This window comes from Alosa pseudoharengus, unplaced genomic scaffold (genome assembly GCF_046254945.1).
Source record: "Alosa pseudoharengus isolate Yale_2024_CS ecotype anadromous, Long Island Sound unplaced genomic scaffold, YU_APseudo_1.1 YU_APseudo_1.1_scf_15, whole genome shotgun sequence".
In the NCBI taxonomy this organism is placed as follows: Eukaryota; Metazoa; Chordata; class Actinopteri; order Clupeiformes; family Clupeidae; genus Alosa; species Alosa pseudoharengus.
Genome location: NW_027468620.1, coordinates 31,660,584 through 31,679,746, shown reverse-complemented (window position 1 = coordinate 31,679,746; position 19,163 = coordinate 31,660,584). Strand labels below are relative to the sequence as shown.

The following is a 19,163-nucleotide window of genomic DNA, read 5'->3' as shown; positions in this document are numbered from 1 at the left end:
ATATATATATATATATATATATATATATATATATATATATATATATATATATATATATATATATATTTATATTTATATTCTATATTCTCTTAACCAGCAGGATTAAAAAGCTTAATGACACACACAAGAAGGGAAAGAGGCCGTGAAACCTTAGCAAGCTGAGGCAGTGTGTATGCGGGTGGGAAAAAAAAACAAACCAAAAAGTTCACTTCTCTTTTTTTAAATGTCTGTTACGGGTGGGGTGGGGAGGGGGTGCACTGGGGGTAGGGGGTGAATGTGTGTGCAAATCACAGCACGCAGTAATCAACCCCAAACATGGCAGGTTAAATTCTGCCAGTCATATTCACCAACGCACACAACACAACGCCTGTCACTCACTCGCAAGCCCATGTGGTTCCAGGAGTGAGGCAGGCAGGGTGGTGTGGGGGTCGGTCCAGGCCTCCACCTAAATCCACGACCCTGGTGGGGATGGGTGGTGGTGGTGGTGGTGGGAGGGTATACTAGGAGGAGACACCCCACCCCCCCGTCCAAACCACATATTTTAAGGGGCAAAGGGGGCATGGCCCCAGTTGGTTGGCTCAACCCAGTCATTATAGAGAAGGCACCACAGACAGCTTGCATCAGGCCCAGTGTCTATACGATCATTTTTATCACAAATGTCCTCATCATAATCATAATCATCCTCATCATCATCAATATTCAAAAACAACAGAAAACCAACGGCAACAGTAACCACGGGAGGAGAACAATTACAACAGAAAAAAACTGCAGTAAAAAAAGGATTTTACTGTCTTCCTATGGTGTGCTATGTGTATCTGTGTGTGTGTGTGTGTTTTTTCTTATTCACGAACAAGAGTTTTCAAAAAACACCAAAGTTCCTTTGGGATTGTGTTTCCCAAAGTGTTGCAATCCTTTGGATTGTGTGTTGTGTTTCAAAGAAAAAAAAATAACAAAAAATTTTGAATGTTTTATATCTGGTCCAATTGATCTCTTGGTATCATAAAAAACAGAAAACAAGACAGAAGGTGAGGCAAAGATGTCTTCTGTAAAAAGAAGTCCTGGGGGTGGGGGGAGGGAGACAGGCAATCACTCTGGACAGCTACCAGGGGTCCTCCAGGTCTGCTCCATTCTGAAGAAAGAGAGAGCGAAAGACCATTGTGTATAGGGTGGTGTAAAGTGTGAGAGTGTTTGATACAGAAAATTGAGCGTTAAAAAACAGTCACCTTATTTAATAATGTGTTGTTGTTGTTGTTGTTATTGTCCGGACGGACATGCAGAGCAAATTCAAATTTGCTAACAGGTTTTTGTCTGGGTTCATCCAGGCTACAGAGTTCTCTCTCTGATTACACAATATTTAATCCCAGGTCTTTTTTGACCACATGCCCTTATGAAGATATGATTTTGAGTCTAGTCTTCAAAGTCTTACTGATGTTTGTATACAGTAGTAGCGGTCATGTTAAGGTCATACACACCATACTCAAAAATGCTAATGAATGGCGGCAACATGAAATTAATCTCCTGACCTACCCATGTCTGTTGGGATAGTTTATGATTGAAAGCAGACCGTCAGCCATCATGCTCATCACACTTCACTTGGATGTTCCCCTATAGACTGTCTACAGACACTCATACTCATACACTATCTGTTGACACACACAATTTAGGATTTAGGTTAGCATTAGAGGTTGGGCTTAGCAAAGGTGATGTTTCGTAATTGTTTGTCAACAATTCTAGATAGATAGATAGATACTTTATTGATCCCCTGGGGGAAATTCAAGAATTCTAAAGAGTAAACTTGATTTGAAGAAACTGTACAGCCTTTAAACAGCTGTAAAATCTGTGTCGGCGGATTATCCAAGTGAAGTGTGGGCTCAAGCTCTAATGAACTTATAGTCATTCCTAAGTTCTGTTTAGTGCAAACAACCTTACTGTCCGTACATTTAAAAACAAAAAACTCCGCTGCCATACAACCTGAAAAAACTAGTCAAACAAAGTAGAACTTTGGGGGCTGTCTTGCTGCATCTTGCATTCCTCTTCAGTTTCCAACACATCACATGACATCACAGCATGTAAGTCCCAATTAAATGAGGTCTCAATGCAGGAACTAGTCACCTATGCTTTCTTCTGAGCGCAGTCATGCAACTGTGAACTATACAAGAGTCGAACTAAACTACTGATCGTCTATAATGACAAATCCCTTATCCTTATGCTCAACGCTGAATGAATCGACAAGGAGTATTATTTTCCAAGAAGCCTTTAACTGCCTTAATCTTTTGTCTTTTGATTACTTCCCTGGCTGTCATATTGTATTTAAAAGATTGCAGTCAGCAATGGCACAGGATGTCACGTTTATTTATGTTAAAATGTATTAGCTTTTTTTAAAAACAATGTACATTATATTTTAACCAAGGACCAAACGAAAAACACCAGAGAGGTACCTCACCCCTCCTTTAGTATTCCCAGGTTACAGTAAGTAAGTATAAGTGTGTGTGTGTGTGTGTGTAAGTATAGTATAAGTATATATACTCTTTTGATCCCTATATAAGTATAAGTATATATACTCTTTTGATCCCTATATAAGTATAAGTATAAGTATATATACTCTTTTGATCCCTATACGTATAAGTATAAGTATATATACTCTTTTGATCCCTATATACGTATAAGTATATATACTCTTTTGATCCCTATATAAGTATAAGTAAGTATATATACTCTTTTGATCCCTATATAAGTATAAGTATACGTATATGGGGCAGCCGTGGCCCACTGGTTAGCGCTCTGAACTTGTAACCGGAGGGTTGCCGGTTCGAGCCCCGACCATCAAGCACAGCTGAAGTGCCCTTGAGCAAGGCACCTAACCCCTCACTGCTTCCAGAGTGTACTATACTATATATACTCTTTTGATCCCTGTATAAGTATAAGTATAAGTATATATACTCTTTTGATCCCGTGAGGGAAATTTGGTCTTGGCATTTATCCCAATCCGTGAATTAGTGAAACACACACAGTGAACACACAGTGAGGTGAAGCACACACTAATCCCGGCGCAGTGAGCTGCCTGCAACAACAGCGGCGCTTGGGGAGCAGTGAGGAGTTAGGTGCCTTGCTCAAGGGCACTTCAGCCGAGCCTACTGGTCGGGGTTCGAACCGGCAACCCTCCGGTTTCAGGTCCGAAGCGTTAACCAGACGGCTGCCCCTACAGGTTACATGAGTACATTCCCAGTGTACTCAAAGGCTGGGGCAGCTAGCGGATGGTGAGTGAATGATTACTGGCTGTGACAAAACATGTTATGGGTTTGAAATCGCATACGATCGCTGACTGCACCTTTAATGGAAGTATTTGTCACTTAAATTGTTCTATTTGCTCTGTAGCTTTTATATTTTATATTATAAAAGTGTCAGATAAATGCATGTAAATAAGATGTAAATGTAAAGTGTAAATGTTTTACTCCAGTCTGGCTCCAACATTACACCGGAAGTCAGTTTGCTGAGCACTAGTCAGCTACAAACGAGTCTCGCCACTAATCAAGTCTGACTATCTAACGCAGTGGTCCCCAAACTTTTTCTTCCGAGGCCCAGCTCACTATGCCTGGCTCTAAGAGAGGGCCAGAGACTCAGAGTATATTAGTAACCATAAACAGCTTAGCGCTGTGAACAAAGGCAGTCTACCTTAGTTGAATATTCCATTACATTTAATCTATAGGCTATTCCAATTTAATACCATTGTTATCTGTGTTTATATTGCCATCATGCCATATCAGTGTAAAATGTAGCTCAAATGAAATAATAATAATAGCATTCTCAAAACTATAAGCAGGGAGTCCCAAAAGTATATTTTGAACTCTGAACTTTGCATAGGCTACACAGCTCAAGTTGTGAACAAGCAATATCCTACAAATAATTTAAAGTTCTCAAACTATGAGTTTTATGAAGTGGTGGCAGAAACATCTGAAATGACCAACATTCTAACTTTCACTCACCTGATGAGAACTTTGTGAACTCTGTATGAACATTTGAACGAGTGAATAAAACATATAAATAATTATACCAGAAAGTTCCAGAATTATGACTTGAATAGAAGTTAGTTAGTTGCAGTCAGCAGAGGCCTCTTACATTGTTTGCAGGTAGGCCTACTATACATTTCATTCCGTTTTCGATGGCAAACACGAAACAGCACCAAAACAACCACCAGTGGACAAAAAGAGTATTACATGTGTACTGTTAAGACTCGCCATAGAGAATGAATGGGGGAAATTACGGAGGTTATAGTTTGACGATGTCGTACTCCCGTGCGGGCCGGATCCTATATACCACAGACATGTTTTGGGGGGCCACCTAAAATGAGGTGGCGGGCCGTATCCGGCCCGCGGGCCTTAGTTTGGGGACCACTGATCTAAGGCCTTGGATCTACACCAACTCCAACCCTAATTCTGAGTTCCTGAGATTGATTACACTAAATTAAAGCAGAAGGGAGTGGAGACTATGCACCATAATGGCTATAATTGCCTAATGGGTCACCATAATGGACTAGTGGGTCCCTATAATTGCCTAGTGGGTTACCATAATGGACAAGTGGGTCCCTATAATGGCCTAGTGGGTCACCATAATGGCCTAACATGGAATGGGGAGGGGGGGGGTACGTCCCAGCGGTGGGTTAAGGGAATTGTCTATCAAACTTACCAAACAAAACAGGAGGGCTGCGTTAATTAAGGAATGAACATACACACAGTTAGAAAATACCAGTGACCAAAACCTAGCTATGCTATAGTCTGTGTGGGTGTCTGTGTGGCTATTTAAGCCTTCCCTAATAGAGGGTGGGGGAAGGACAACATGTAAGGGGATGCAGGTATCAGTCATTTAAGTGTGTTCTGATACACACAGAACACACACATACACACAGGGCTTAAGACTGTAGCAAGCGACCACAGAGATGTCCTACTTTGACATCAACGATTCATTCTCATCAAACTCATACACACACACACACACACACACAGCACTAAGGTTTTCCACTACAGAGACTACATGTGGGGTTGGATCACATGATGATCGCTCTCAGCAGGCTTCCCATCATGCAACAGTGGACATGTCCAGATATTTTGAACAGGATATGACATCATTATCATGAGACAATTTATGCTTTAAAAAAAAGAAAAAAGGATATTGCTACGATCAAGGCAACACCAGAACTGATCCATTTAGATCTTGAAATTCCGACTTCAGAATTTCAGAATTCAGAATTACATGATCAGATAGCTGTTGCAAGGCAATTAAAAACACCATCGGAAATGTACCTTACAGAAGGGCTTAAGCACCTAACATTTGAGAAGCATCTTACAAGTTGAAAACCCATCAAGCTCTAAGAGTCTGAGTTTGTATGTGTTTCTATTAATTATAGCTCATTAACTGTGTGAATGGCCTCCATTTAGCACCCTCATAGGCAGGCAGTGCCCTGATACTGAAAATAGAAGTTTATTTAATTCCCATAAATGTTTTGTAACAATAGACTGTATCAAAATATAATACCAGTGAATACTGGTACAAAGTCATAAGCAATGTCTTTAACGTTCCCATTTATAGGCAAAAATGTTCTAAAAGGGCCAAAACAGTGATAGTGAATAAAACATTTTGAGAAATTGACCACTTCTTTTCTTTGTTGTTTAAAAAAAACAACAAAAAAACAGGACTCTAGTGTTTACTATGTACTTTGAGGAGTACTCTGTGCATGAAAAATGTGCTATATCATTTTTAAAAAAAGAACTACTTTATATTTTACTGTAAAGTGATGATTTTAACATGAATAGTGAGAAAAAGTGGGAAAGAGAAAGTGTGGAACACACAGCTGTCCAAAGAGAAACAAGAAAACAGTGTGTGTGTGTACTCTGTGTGTGTACTCTCTCTGCGTGTACTCTCTGTGTGTGGACTCTCTGTGTGTGTTTACTCTGTGTGTGCGTGTGTGTGTGTGTGTGTGTGTGTGAGTGAGAGAGAAAGAAAGAAAGAAAGAAAGAAAGAGAGAGAGAGAGAAAAAGAAAGAGAGAGAGAGAGAGAGAGAGGGGGGGGGGGCAGGAAGTAGGGAACACGGAGCTGCCCAAAGAGTGTGAGATTAAGGCCCATGTGTGAGCGGAAGGCCCATGTGTGAGGTGTGAGCGGAAGGCCCATGTGTGAGGTGTGAGCGGAAGGCCCATGTGTGAGCGGAAGGCCCATGTGTGAGATTAAGGCCCATGTGTGAGATTAAGGCCAGAGAGCGATAGGCTCCGGACCATTGGTCAGACTCTGCTGGTGTCTCATGGCATGATGTAACTATACAACGAGGATCTGGGGAGTTGCAAAGGTTGCAGTCTACACACACAAATCTGCCCATAGACACAAGCTACTGCTATGGGCAAGCGTGTGATAAAACTGACATCTGTGTTTCTACACACAGACACACACTAACATAGGCACATTGATACACACAAACATAGACACATTCACACACACAAACATAAGACATGCTCACACACACACACACACGGATACACACAAACAAGGACACAATCACACACACAAACATAGACGCACTTACACACACAAACATAAGACATGCTCACACACACACACAAGGACACAATCACACACACAAACTTACACATTCACACACACAAACATAAGACATGCGCACACACACACACACACACACACACACACACACACACACACACACACACACGGACACACACACACAAACAAGGACACAATCACACACACAAACATAGACGCACTCACACACACAAACATAAGACATGCTCACACACACACACACGGACACACACACAAACAAGGACACAATCACACACACAAACATAGACGCACTCACACACACGGACACACACACAAACAAGGACACAATCACACACACAAACATAGACGCACTCACACACACAAACAAGGACACAATCACACACACAAACATAGACACACTCACACACACAGTCACACACATAAACAAGGACACAATCACACACACAAACTTACACATTCACACACACAAACATAAGACATGCTCACACACACACACACACACACACACACAAACAAGGACACAATCACACACACAAACATAGACGCACTCACACACACTCACACACATAAACAAGGACACAATCACACACACAAACATAGACGCACTCTCACACACACACACACACACACACACACACACACACACACACACACACACACAGACACACACACAAACAAGGACACAATCACACACACAAACTTACACATTCACACACACAAACATAAGACATGCTCACACACACACACACACACACGGACACACACACACAAACAAGGACACAATCACACACACAAACATAGACGCACTCACACACACACTCACACACATAAACAAGGACAATCACACACACAAACATAGACGCACTCACACACACACAGACACACACATAAACAAGGACACAATCACACACACAAACATAGACGCACTCACACACTTACCCCGTCCTCTTCCCTGTGCGGATTCAGCCGAGTGTACACTGCTTCAATAACACCGTGTCTGCACAGTGAAGGAAAGCAGAGAGATTTGAGAGTGTGTGTGTGTGTGTGTGTGTGTGTGAGAGAGCGAGAGAACGAGAGACAGACAGACAATAAGAAAGCAATACATTCACGAAAACACAAATTATTCTTACACAGATTCATTTTTCAGCAAGCTTGGTTGTACCATCATTTCAGATACTTTTACTGGTACTTACTCTGAGGTACTGAGAATGCCTGGGAACTACGCACTTGGATTGTGTGTGCGTGTACGTGTATGGCTTCATGTGTATGTGTGTGTGTGTGTGTGTGTGTGTGTGTGTGCGCGCACACTGTCTTACTTGCTGGCGAGGCCTCCCGCTGGTGGGAGGTTGGGAATATCTTCTACGTAGAGAATTCTCATGACATGCCCCAGATCGGGAATGCCCTCCTCTCCCGCCTTCTCAATAATCTCTGTGAGAGGAAGAGAATGAGAGCAAGAGGGAGGGAGAGAGAATAAGAGGTTGCTAAATAAAGCACACACACACACACACACACACACACACACACACACACACACACACACACAACACTGTGACTCAAGTTTAACTTCCGTGTGAAGGAAAGTGAGAGATCGCACGCAAACTGGACAACCAAAAAAGGAAGGGTGTGACACAGACATGCAGATAGGCATGGAGTGACAGAATAAGAGACAGTGACAAAAATTTGAGAGTAAGATTGTGTGTGTGTGTGTGTGTGTGAGAAAGAGAGACAGAAATTGAGGAAGGAATAAGACCAAATGAGAGAAACAAAAAGGAAGAGGAGTGGAAGAGATAATGTTAGAGAGAGGGGAACTGTTTGTCTGTGTGTCTGTCTGTGTGTGTGTGTGTGTGTGTGTGAACCCAGAGAGGCTGTGTGCTGCCCAGTGGGACAGCATGGGATGAGAGCCAGCTGGATGTTCCTGCAGTGCATTTCTCACCAGAGCAGCAGAACTCCATTCTCTCTGCCACACGCAGAGGGCAGGCAAACACCGGCCCAACACTGAGCTAGCGCAGCGCTATCCTCACCAAACACCGGCCCAACACGGACCTATCACAGCGCTATCCTCACCAAACACCGGCCCAACACTGAGCTAGCGCTATCCTTACCAAACACCGACCCAACACTGACCTAGCGCTATCCTCACCAAACACCGGCCCAACACGGATCGATCTATCATAGCGCTATCCTCACCAAACACTGGCCCAACACTGAGCTAGCGCCATCCTCACCAAACACCGACCCAACACTGACCTAGCGCTATCCTCACCAAACACCGGCCCAACACGGACCTAGCGCAGCGCTATCCTCACCAAACACCGACCCAACACTGAGCTAGCGCTATCCTCACCAAACACCGGCCCAACACTGAGCTAGCGCTATCCTCACCAAACACCGGCCCAACACGGACCTAGCGCAGCGCTATCCTTACCAAACACCGGCCCAACACTGAGCTAGCGCTATCCTCACCAAACACCGGCCCAACACTGAGCTAGCGCTACCTTCACCAAACACCGGCCCAACACGGACCTATCACAGCGCTATCCTCACCAAACACCGGCCCAACACTGAGCTAGCGCTATCCTCACCAAACACCGACCCAACACTGACGTAGCGCTATCCTCACCAAACACCGGCCCAACACTGAGCTAGCGCTACCTTCACCAAACACCGGCCCAACACAGACCTAGCGCAGTGCTATCCTCGCCAAACACCGGCCCAACACTGAGCTAGCGCTATCCTCACCAAACCTTCATGCTAACTTTTTTTTTTTTGCCAAACACTAACACTAGCTATCCTCACTAAACCTTTATGCTAACTTTTTTTTATGCCAAACACTAACACTAGCTATCCTCACTAAACCTTCATGCTAAATAATTTTTTGCCAAACACTAGCCCAGAGCTCTCCTCACCAAACCTTCATGCTAACTTATTTTTGCTAGCCCAGCGTTATCCTCACCAAAACCTAAAACTGATTTAGCATTAGCCTGGCAATGACCAAATGCCATTCTTACCAAACACTACTGCTAACTTACTTTTAATACTAACTTATTATTAGCCTAACAAGCTGCTGAGTTGCCATGCTAGCTGCTGCCTTAACCAGCATGCAGATAGAGGGTGTGCAGTAATTCAAGGCTGAGGATCAGTGCAGTAATTCAAGGCTGAGAATCATCACTACCAAAAGTCCACCCAGCTGCTGATCTACGGGTTGGCTTTCCAGGATTAAATGATTCCTGATGATTCTTGTTGTTGTTTATGTTTTGCTTCTGTATCCTCTATGTCTCCAATGTTGTTGGAAGTTTGGAGTGGTTTTATTGCTATTTATTGTCTGTGCTTGATGTTCAATGTGGCTCCCTTGAGTGCAAGACAAATTCCCTTCGGGGGGGATTAAAGGTTTCATTCATTCATTCATCCAGCATCTAACCTTGAGAGATGGCTTATTTCCTTCTTCATGCTGGCTGAATACAACATGGGCTTCCAGAGCTCTACAGACGACCCTGGGCGGACTGTTCCAGAACCCCAGGCTCTGCGCTGTTTACGCTAGCAGAGTCACCATTGCCAACAGACTTACTGCTCCTACACACAGTTGCGTTCCGTCAACGCATGCCAGTGGGTATTCCCGACGGTAGCTATGCAAATGACTTGAAGTATAACCGTAATTTGATTGGCCGGTGCCGTTTGTCGGTGCAGCAGGAGCTGAACGCGAGCGACGGGAGAAACGCGACGCAACGGACCCACAATTCAGTTTGGCAACGGATGACGTGAGCCAATGTAAAGTGAATGGGATGCGTATCCAGCACTGCAACGCACGCAACTGTGTGTAGGAGCCGTTACTGTTGACTGATTATGTTGCCTTTGTCCATGTCTTTGTGCGAAGCGCTTCGAGAAGCCATTTGTGGTGGAAAATGTGCTATAAATTTACCTTCACCTCCTTGGGACGGGTGCGTCGGAGAAGGACCACAGGGTCACCAACGCTAAAGAAAGTAGGAAGCTCCCGCATCAGGTAATTGCCCGATGATGGTCATCTGACCGAAACGTTGCAATAAAAACCAGTACAATTGCAAATGAAGACAGTGTGCGGGAGCTTCATACTTTCTATAAATTAACTTTACTTTATCTTATCAACACTGAGTCAAGACCATCCTCAAACCCTAACGGTGTGTTTCCACACAACGAAATTTCGCGTCGCTCTCATTGAGGTTGAATGGAGACGAAATTCGCCCTAGTTGGGCGAAATGAAAGCGAATCGCCGAGGCAGGCGAAACAAAGTTGGCCAAAGTTTAACTTTATTTAAATGAGGACCAATCGAGAACCAATCAGGTCCGCGTCTTTGTGTTTGGAGGCGGGAGTTACAAAAAAGTCTGACCAAGATGGCGGAGACTACCTGAGCTGTAACACGAACATTTGTATGTGATTAAAATGTTTCTACACGAACATTGGCACTTGTATCAACACGAATTGTGGTTTATATGCCACACGAACTTAGTCAGAGCACATACACCACTAAATAGACCACTATATATGTTAGTTTAAGCACTCGATCTTTTTAGCTAGCTGACAGGCGAAATGCTAGTATTTTAGGACATTGGATTGCATTGTAAACCTAGCTAGACAGCTAGGCTACATGCTGCAACACAGGTATGAAATATATTATGTCTTTGTGACCTTGTTGTTTCTATGAACATGAATTGTTGTTTATATGCAACATCAACTTAGTCGAGGCATAAAGACCCCTGGATATCTTCATTAAGTACTTAAACATTTGAATTAGCTGATTAGCCTAATTAGCTCGCTTGCCACCACTGGCTAGACACTGCAGTCAAAAGGTTAGCGGTTTCGCCGTCACGCCCCCGAGGCGAAATTTCGCTGGCCGTAATGCAACTATAGCACTAGCCTAACGATGACCCAACATCAAAACCTATATGGTGAGGCAGCAGTGCCATGGCCAAGTCCGATTCCCGAATATAAATATAAACTTTTAGTTCGATTCCCGAATATAAATATAAACTTTTAGTTCGATTCCAGAATATAATATAAACTTTTAGTTCGATTTCAGAATATATAAACTTTTAGTTTCATTCCCGAATATAAATATAAACCTTTAGTTAGTGGTGGTCCAGAAACATCCAACAGGTGGTAGTGGTCTGTGTGCTTTCTTCTTCTTCTTTTTATAAGTTATATTTTTGGGCTTTTCAGCCTTTATTTGATAGAATCCTGAAGGTGCGTGTGTGTGTGTGTGAGGTCCAGAAGTTTGTGTATTACATTGCATCTTTAATATTTGTGTCCCTGCACCACTGCTCTCCATGTGGACATAAATGAATGGTTAAAGTGTGTGTGTGTGTGAGTAAACGTGTGCGTGCGTGCGTGCGTGCGTGTGTAGCTTCACATCTGCAGCTGTGCTCACCTTCCACACGAGACTCCAGAAGCTTGTCCAGCTCGGCGTCTCTCCTCACAGCCGCATCTGACACTTTGGGTGAGTTGGGTAAACACACAAGAACAACGCTCATGTTGTCCCTACTGCCCTGGAGACCGAAGACAAGAGACAGACAGAACAGGAGGAGTGTGAGAGAAAGAGAGAGAAAAGGAAGAGGGGATGAAGAGGGAGAGTGAGAGAAGGTGAGAGATTGAGAGACAGAGAGGGGATGAGGGCTTGGTTGAAGGAGAGAAAGCGCGCAAGAAAGCGAGAGACAGAGATAGGGGGAAGGAGAGAGTGAAGAAAAGAGGGAATGTATGTGAGAGATGGAGAGAAAGAAGAGTATGAGAAGAGAGATGGAGAAGGGGTGGGGGGTTGTGTGAAAAAGGGAGAAAGAAGAGAGAGATGGAGAAGGGGTGGGGGGTTGTGTGAAAGAGAGAAAGAAGAGAGAGATTGAGAAGGGGTGGGGGGTTGTGTGAAAAAGGGAGAAAGAAGAGAGAGATGGAGAAGGGGTGGGGGGTTGTGTGAAAGAGAGAAAGAAGAGAGAGATTGAGAAGGGGTGGGGGGTTGTGTGAAAAAGGGAGAAAGAAGAGAGAGATGGAGAAGGGGTGGGGGGTTGTGTGAAAGAGAGAAAGAAGAGAGAGATTGAGAAGGGGTGGGGGGTTGTGTGAAAGAGAGAAAGAAGAGAGAGATTGAGAAGGGGTGGGGGGTTGTGAAAAAGAGAGAAAAAAGAGAGAGATGGAGAAGGGGTGGGGGGTTGTGTGAAAGAGAGAAAGAAGAGAGAGATGGAGAAGGGGTGGGGGGTTGTGTGAAAAAGGGAGAAAGAAGAGAGAGATGGAGAAGGGGTGGGGGGTTGTGTGAAAGAGAGAAAGAAGAGAGAGATGGAGAAGGGGTGGGGGGTTGTGTGAAAAAGGGAGAAAGAAGAGAGAGATGGAGAAGGGGTGGGGGGTTGTGTGAAAGACAGAGAGAAAGAGTTGTGTGAGGGACAGCAACTCAAAGCAGATGTTGGTGTTTTGTTCTCAAAACATCTAAAGAGTATAGATGGAATGTGCATTGGTGAGGCCCCAGATCTGTTCCAATCCATGCATCTGAACTCAAACTGCAGCATCTGCAAATCCTTAATAGCTCCTAAAACAAAAATCTATTCTTTTGTTCCATCAACATTCAAGCAACACAGGCAGACACAGATGCAGACGCAGACACAGACACATCTAGAGGCTATGCAGTCTGTCTAGACAATAACATCAGTAGATGAGTCAAACTGCTGAGAGACAAAGCACAGAAGATGAAAGCAAAAGTGAAGCTGCATCATGTATGATCTATACGTGACAAACGGAATGAACTGAATGTCAAGTGGAACATAAACCGCTCAGCTTTGTTCAGACAGATCTGCACGCACCTACACACACACACATACACAAAGAACACTGACAAGCAGGAAAGAGCACACACACCAGTGTTTCCCATACATTGACTAATCTGTGGCAGGGCGCCATGAAATCAAAACCGGCCACCACACATTAATCTTCTATGTTGTACTATTTAAATTTAAAGATAAGATAAAACATAGTACAATGAGGAGACTAAACTAAGTTAAGTTATGCAATCAAGCAGTATCTCAAAGCTAACGTTAGAATACTGTTTGGATGTCGAGTTTAGCATACTTAGCCTACTTACAGCTGCTTGTCAATTTCGTTACTCATGCAGGGCTCATTTTACTGACTCTGACACTGAATATTTGTAAAATCCCGATGTAAATGGAAAGGTGTTTTCCAAGACTCAAAAGTGCTTGTCCCAAGGAGAAATACGAACCTTTATTTTAACTAACAACATAGAAAACGAATTGCAATTGTGAATTGCATCCACACATCAGCAGCCTTTTAACTGTGTTACAATTGCAAGGGGTTCCCTCACGAACGTCTTAAAGTGACAGGCACTCAATTAGACCTATACACTACCAAGACAATCTTAACCCCCCCCGCCACAAATTCAATCAAATTCTGTGGGAAACACTGCACACACAGGCCAACCAAAGAAACATACACTCACACACAAGTAGTGACCAGGAGACAGTAGTGACAGCTGGCAAACTCAATACAACTACTCCCCCACACACACACACACACACACACACACACACACACACACAGGTATGCACTAAGCTGCATTGCGCACACACACACACAGGTATGCACTTATCTGCACTGCACACACACACACACACACAAGCTAACAACTGACACGGACATGCTGAGTAAAGTTCCTCTCATACGCATGTGCACACGCACACACCTTCTGTAGGCAGGTGTCCAACAGCTCGTTACACACACGCTCCAGGTCGGCGGTGACCTCAAGGCGCGAGTGCACATACTCGCACAGATCCTCGTTGCTCATGACATCCCAGATCCCGTCGCAGGCGAGCACCACAAACTCGTCCTCCGGGGCGCGCGCGATCTCAAACACCTCGGGCTCGGGGGACACCAGCTGTTCCGTGGGTCCCTTGCCGTCCACGCACTTGTAGTCGTAGTCGCCGAGGGCGCGCGAGACGGCCAGCGAGCCGTTGACCCGCTGGATCATGACCGAGCCGCCGGCGTTCTGGATGCGCTCTTTCTCGCGCGGGTTGTACGGCTTGTGGTCGAGCGTGGAGAAGCAGACGCGCCCGCGGCGGCAGAGCAGAGCTCGCGAGTCGCCGCAGTTGATGAAGTAGAGGTGCGCGGGCGAGACTAGCACGCCGACCGCAGTCGAGCCGCTGCGGTCCATGCCGTTGCGCAGGTCGGTGAAGCTGCGCATGTGCTCGTCGATCGCCAGGAAGCCCGCCCGGATGCCGCTCTTCACCGCGTCGATCGAGGCCGGCTCGGGCGGCGCGGTTAGGGGTCCGCCGGAGGACGTTGGCGCCGGACCTCCCCCGGCCCTGCGCAGCTCCTCGGCCCCTCCGGCGCCCGTCACGATGTGCTCCAGGATGTGCTTGGCGCAGTAGTTGGCGACGCGCGAGCCCGCGTGCCCGTCGTAGACGCCGAAGAAGGACCAGTCGTCCAGGCCGTGGGGCAGGCCCAGGGCGGCCGTGTGCGCGTCCTCCATCTCCACCCGCCAGCCCTGCATGCTGCTCAGGCCGAAGCGCAGGCCGTTGCCCTCGCCGTGCGCGTTGTGCTTCTCCGTCTTCGGCTTGTCCAGGAACGCCCCCATTGGCTCAGGGTGCCGCCTAGGAGACGGAGCAGAAGAGGAGACGACGTGAGAAAGGAGGAGCTATGAGGGAAGGACAGAACGCTGGGCAAGTCAAGGAAAAGAGAGAAAGAGAGAGAAAGCAGGAGGGACAAATGAAGATGACACAAGGGATGTACAGTGTTGTGATGTTGAGAAGAAAGGAGGGGGGAAAACAGGAGGGAGTCTAATGGAGTGCATGTGAGAGAGAGAGAGAGAGAGAGAGAGAGAGAGAGACACACACACACACACACGACAGCGCTACATGTGAATATATCTATGACGTTCATCTGATTTTATTCTTTAAAATGTTAAGTGAGTGTTGTACTTTGAGAGCAAAGATTAACAGTCAAATTCCTTGTTTGTTTACGCAAACCTGGCCAATAAAGCTGATTCTGATTCTGATTCTAAATAAACCAGCAATATAACTTTATCATCTATCATATACACTGACATCTTTGGGGTGTATCTTATTGAGTGTTGTGAATCGAGTGTCTTTGTTCAGTATATAGAACCCTTCAAACCATACAAATCAATTAATTATCTCATATTAACAGCCATCTGTCACTGCTATGAGTGGCATATGAGAACTGATCCTGTCCTTAAGTGACCATCCACAACAGACCCTGTCAAGAGCTGCCTCTGAGCCCTCAGCCTTCAACCTTGCAGTGCAGTGAGGCGAGAGTGAGACGAGAGTGAGACGAGAGGAGAGTGAGAAGAGAGAGAGGAGAGAAGAGAGGAGAGAGAGGAGAGAAGAGAGAGGAGAGAGGAGAGGAGAGTGAGAGGAGAGGTGAGAGTGAGGAGAGAGGAGAGAAGAGAGGAGAGAGAGGAGAGAAGAGAGGAGAGTGAGAAGAGTGAGAGGAGAAGAGAGTGAGAAGAGAGTGAGACATGCGTGAGACAAGAGGAGAGGGAGACAAGAGGAGAGTGAGAAGAGAGAGAGGAGAGTGAGACGAGAGTGAGAAGAGAGGAGAGGGGAGAGAAGTGAGATTAGTAAGACAAGTGTGATGAGAGTGAGAGGAGAGGGAGACGGGAGTGAGACGAGGGTGAGACGAGAGGAGTGAGACGAGAGGAGAGTGAGATGAAAGGGAGACAAGAGAGAGGCGAGAGTGTCTACAGTGCACGCCATGTCCCATCGTTGGATTGATCAGAGTGCAGCTCTGTGCTCGGACTGCAGGCACTCCATCTGCTGACTCATCATAAAGCAGTCCAGCCTCCGCCAACAGAGTTGCTATGACAAAAAAAACAACAAAGAAAACAAAACAAGATGCACTTGCATACTGCCGCAAAACCGTAGATGCATGTCTGGGTTTGGAACACTTTGCCATTCCGCCAGGGCAGGTTAGCATCATAACCACACTGCGCTAATTTGTTAAAAACTGTTGCATTCAAGTTAATTCTGCAAACCTACCACCACAAATAGAATTCAATTCTGTGGGAAACACTGAACATGCTGTCCAGAAAGCAGGCGCGATCACACAGGGCAGAGGCGGCCAAGGCCTGTGCTTCGTGTCCTGATAAGGAATGTTTTCACTTTTTTCTTCTCTCTTTCTTTTGGGTACAACGCGGACTTTCACTCGCTTCCTTAGCTAAGGATTAAATACACAAAGTGTCAGTGAGAAATTCCTTCAACGTGACCGGTTTAAAATGGTATGTGTGTTGTCAAAAGCACTCGCTGCGACTATAGAGTGATGGAGGCAGAGGGCTTGGGGTTTCATCAAATGGGGACACATGCTTTGCAGAGTTTGTGTGTGTGTGTGTGTGTGTGTGTGTGTGTGTGTGTGTGTGTGTGTGTAAGGAGTGCAAAAACAAGAGGGAGAGCAAGCGTCAAATCAAATTTACACCAAATGTGTTTGGAAAAAAAAGACACTAGTACTGAAAGAAAAAAAAACGTTGCTTCAACTTTTCAACCCTTCAACTGTGTGTGAACTGTGTTTTCTCTGCTAGGTTTTCAGCGCCTCAACACACATTCATTAAAAGTGAGACTCTGATTGTCGATCTGCAGACTGGCAGGCTCCCTGTAACAGAGCTTAAACTTCTCACACTGCGGGATCATGGGATTTGCTCTCATCAGTCTAACTCTCCACCCACCTCAAGCTGCCGTCAGGTTCAGCCCCCCCTCAACCTAAGAGGGTTCCAGATCTTTCTCCCCTACGAGTCTGGTGAACTCCTGACCTATCAGTGGGGCGCTGAGGACAACCCACTGAGCTAACTATATTTACAATTCATGTTTAATCATTTGGTGGACACTTTCAAACAAAAGTTCAGTAGCCTACCGACAAGACTCAGGCAAACCAAGAAAAAGCACAGGCACCTTACTAGCTACTTATACAAGGGGTGTGTGTTAAGGTTCCCAAACGCCTGCAGACACACATACACACACAAACACTTTTGACCCCAAACCATGTTGCCATTCTCTCTTTCATAACCCCCATGTGAAAGCTCCACAGCGGTGGGGAGAAAGTTCCAGAACAAATTGCAGGCTGTGGGCGCACAGCGTAAGCTGGTTGCTACGGCTACAGTCAGCTGACCCCCACAGCACTCTTTTTTTCCTGGTGTTCGTTTCAGTCATGGTGTGGGAGACCACTTCACCTAAACAACACTGCTATGTTAAAGCTGCAGTTGGCAAGTCTGACAGATTGAGGGGACTTAGCCAAAGTTTGAATGTTTACAACTCTCATGCCCCTCCCCCGCTACCACCGAGCACCTGATTGACAGTTAGATCTCACAGAGCCCTGCTCTGATTGGACTAGAAGAACTGGGAGCTGTGGATTTTTGCAACAAAAATAAGTGGCTCTAGGTGGAGGTAGAAGCGTGGGTTTTTTTCTAAAACCAGCTGATTTATGTTGTTCTGTCGGAGCAGTGTCGGGTTCAGTGAATATGATCAAAAAAAATCTTGCCAACTGCATCTTTAACAGGAGTAATCTATAAACAGGGATTTGCACCAGCCACCAACCAAATGCTGGAAAAATATAAAAGTGGCTGATTTCAGACATAGAATGGTAAAACTGTTGAGCGGCTGGTGAATTTGATCGTGTGTGTCTGTCAGTGGCTGGTAGATACTGCAAATAAGGTCTTCAAATAGGCATATTTAAGTGGTTTTGTGAACAACCTTCCAACTCTGATCTAGGCTGCTGTATTTGAGACAGCTCATATAAGTCAACCCCCTGTTTGTTGTCACTGAAGAATCCAAATTATCCTTACACAACATCACAAGCCTAAACTGGACTTAAATGGTGATTAAAGAATGACAATGCATCGCAGAGAGAGAAAGGAGAGAGCACCTACTCCATTTTATGGTATGCAAATTGCTAACTATTGCTAAGTAGCACCTTTCTTTGGCCATGCATCATTAAGCACTTTTTCACCATGCCAATGCAACTTCGCCTTACACAAAATCACAAGCCTAGACAGGCCCTGACGGAAAGAGCCCCAATCTAATACAGGTCAAACCATAACCTTACATGTGCCAAGGTATCACTTCACTACACATTTCAGTAATCTACCTAACAAGTGGTGTTTCTCAGACCATGTGTTCATTACAACGAGTGGAACAGCTTTAAGCTGCTTTGGCAAAACCCCAGCCTCATAAGGACATTACGCTACATATGGCCAAGAATAGCCTGTGTCACAGATGCTGTTGAGCAATATCTATTTGTGATATTGCATCACCATTCAGCATGATCACTGCACATACAGCCAAAATTAGTACTTTGTTCTTCTGTTAACACAACCTGGCAGGTTTAAAGATGAAGGTCTGACTGACTGAATCGTCAGTACATCAATAAACCGGCCCGATACGTGAAGTAAGCAGTGCTGAGCTTTTCTTTTTTTATGTGTTGTTACTTTGAGGTTTAAAAAACAACAACAACAAAGTTAAAACCATGAATGGACTTCCAGTGCACTGAGCTTGGTGGCTTTTCACACAACAAAAAAACAATGCAAGCATGACAACAGGGACTGACAATAATCTCTGACACCAAAGCATGTCAACCGT

At 45.1% G+C, this 19,163-nt stretch overlaps 1 protein-coding gene across 1 annotated transcript in view; it reads right to left on the bottom strand.

Annotated features, from left to right (window-relative positions):
* Nucleotides 1-275: 275 nt before the first annotated feature.
* The window catches only part of ppm1ba (protein phosphatase, Mg2+/Mn2+ dependent, 1Ba), a 46,127-nt gene continuing 27,239 nt past the window's right edge, over nucleotides 276-19,163 (bottom strand). The window contains exons 2-6 of the mRNA XM_076286250.1: nucleotides 14,264-15,170; nucleotides 11,963-12,080; nucleotides 7,881-7,992; nucleotides 7,504-7,561; nucleotides 276-1,129 (exon numbers count right to left, since the gene is read on the bottom strand). Of these exons, the coding sequence (XP_076142365.1) occupies nucleotides 1,100-1,129; nucleotides 7,504-7,561; nucleotides 7,881-7,992; nucleotides 11,963-12,080; nucleotides 14,264-15,154 (1,209 nt within the window). The 5' untranslated portion in view covers nucleotides 15,155-15,170 and the 3' untranslated portion in view covers nucleotides 276-1,099. The remainder of the gene's footprint in view (nucleotides 1,130-7,503; nucleotides 7,562-7,880; nucleotides 7,993-11,962; nucleotides 12,081-14,263; nucleotides 15,171-19,163) is intronic.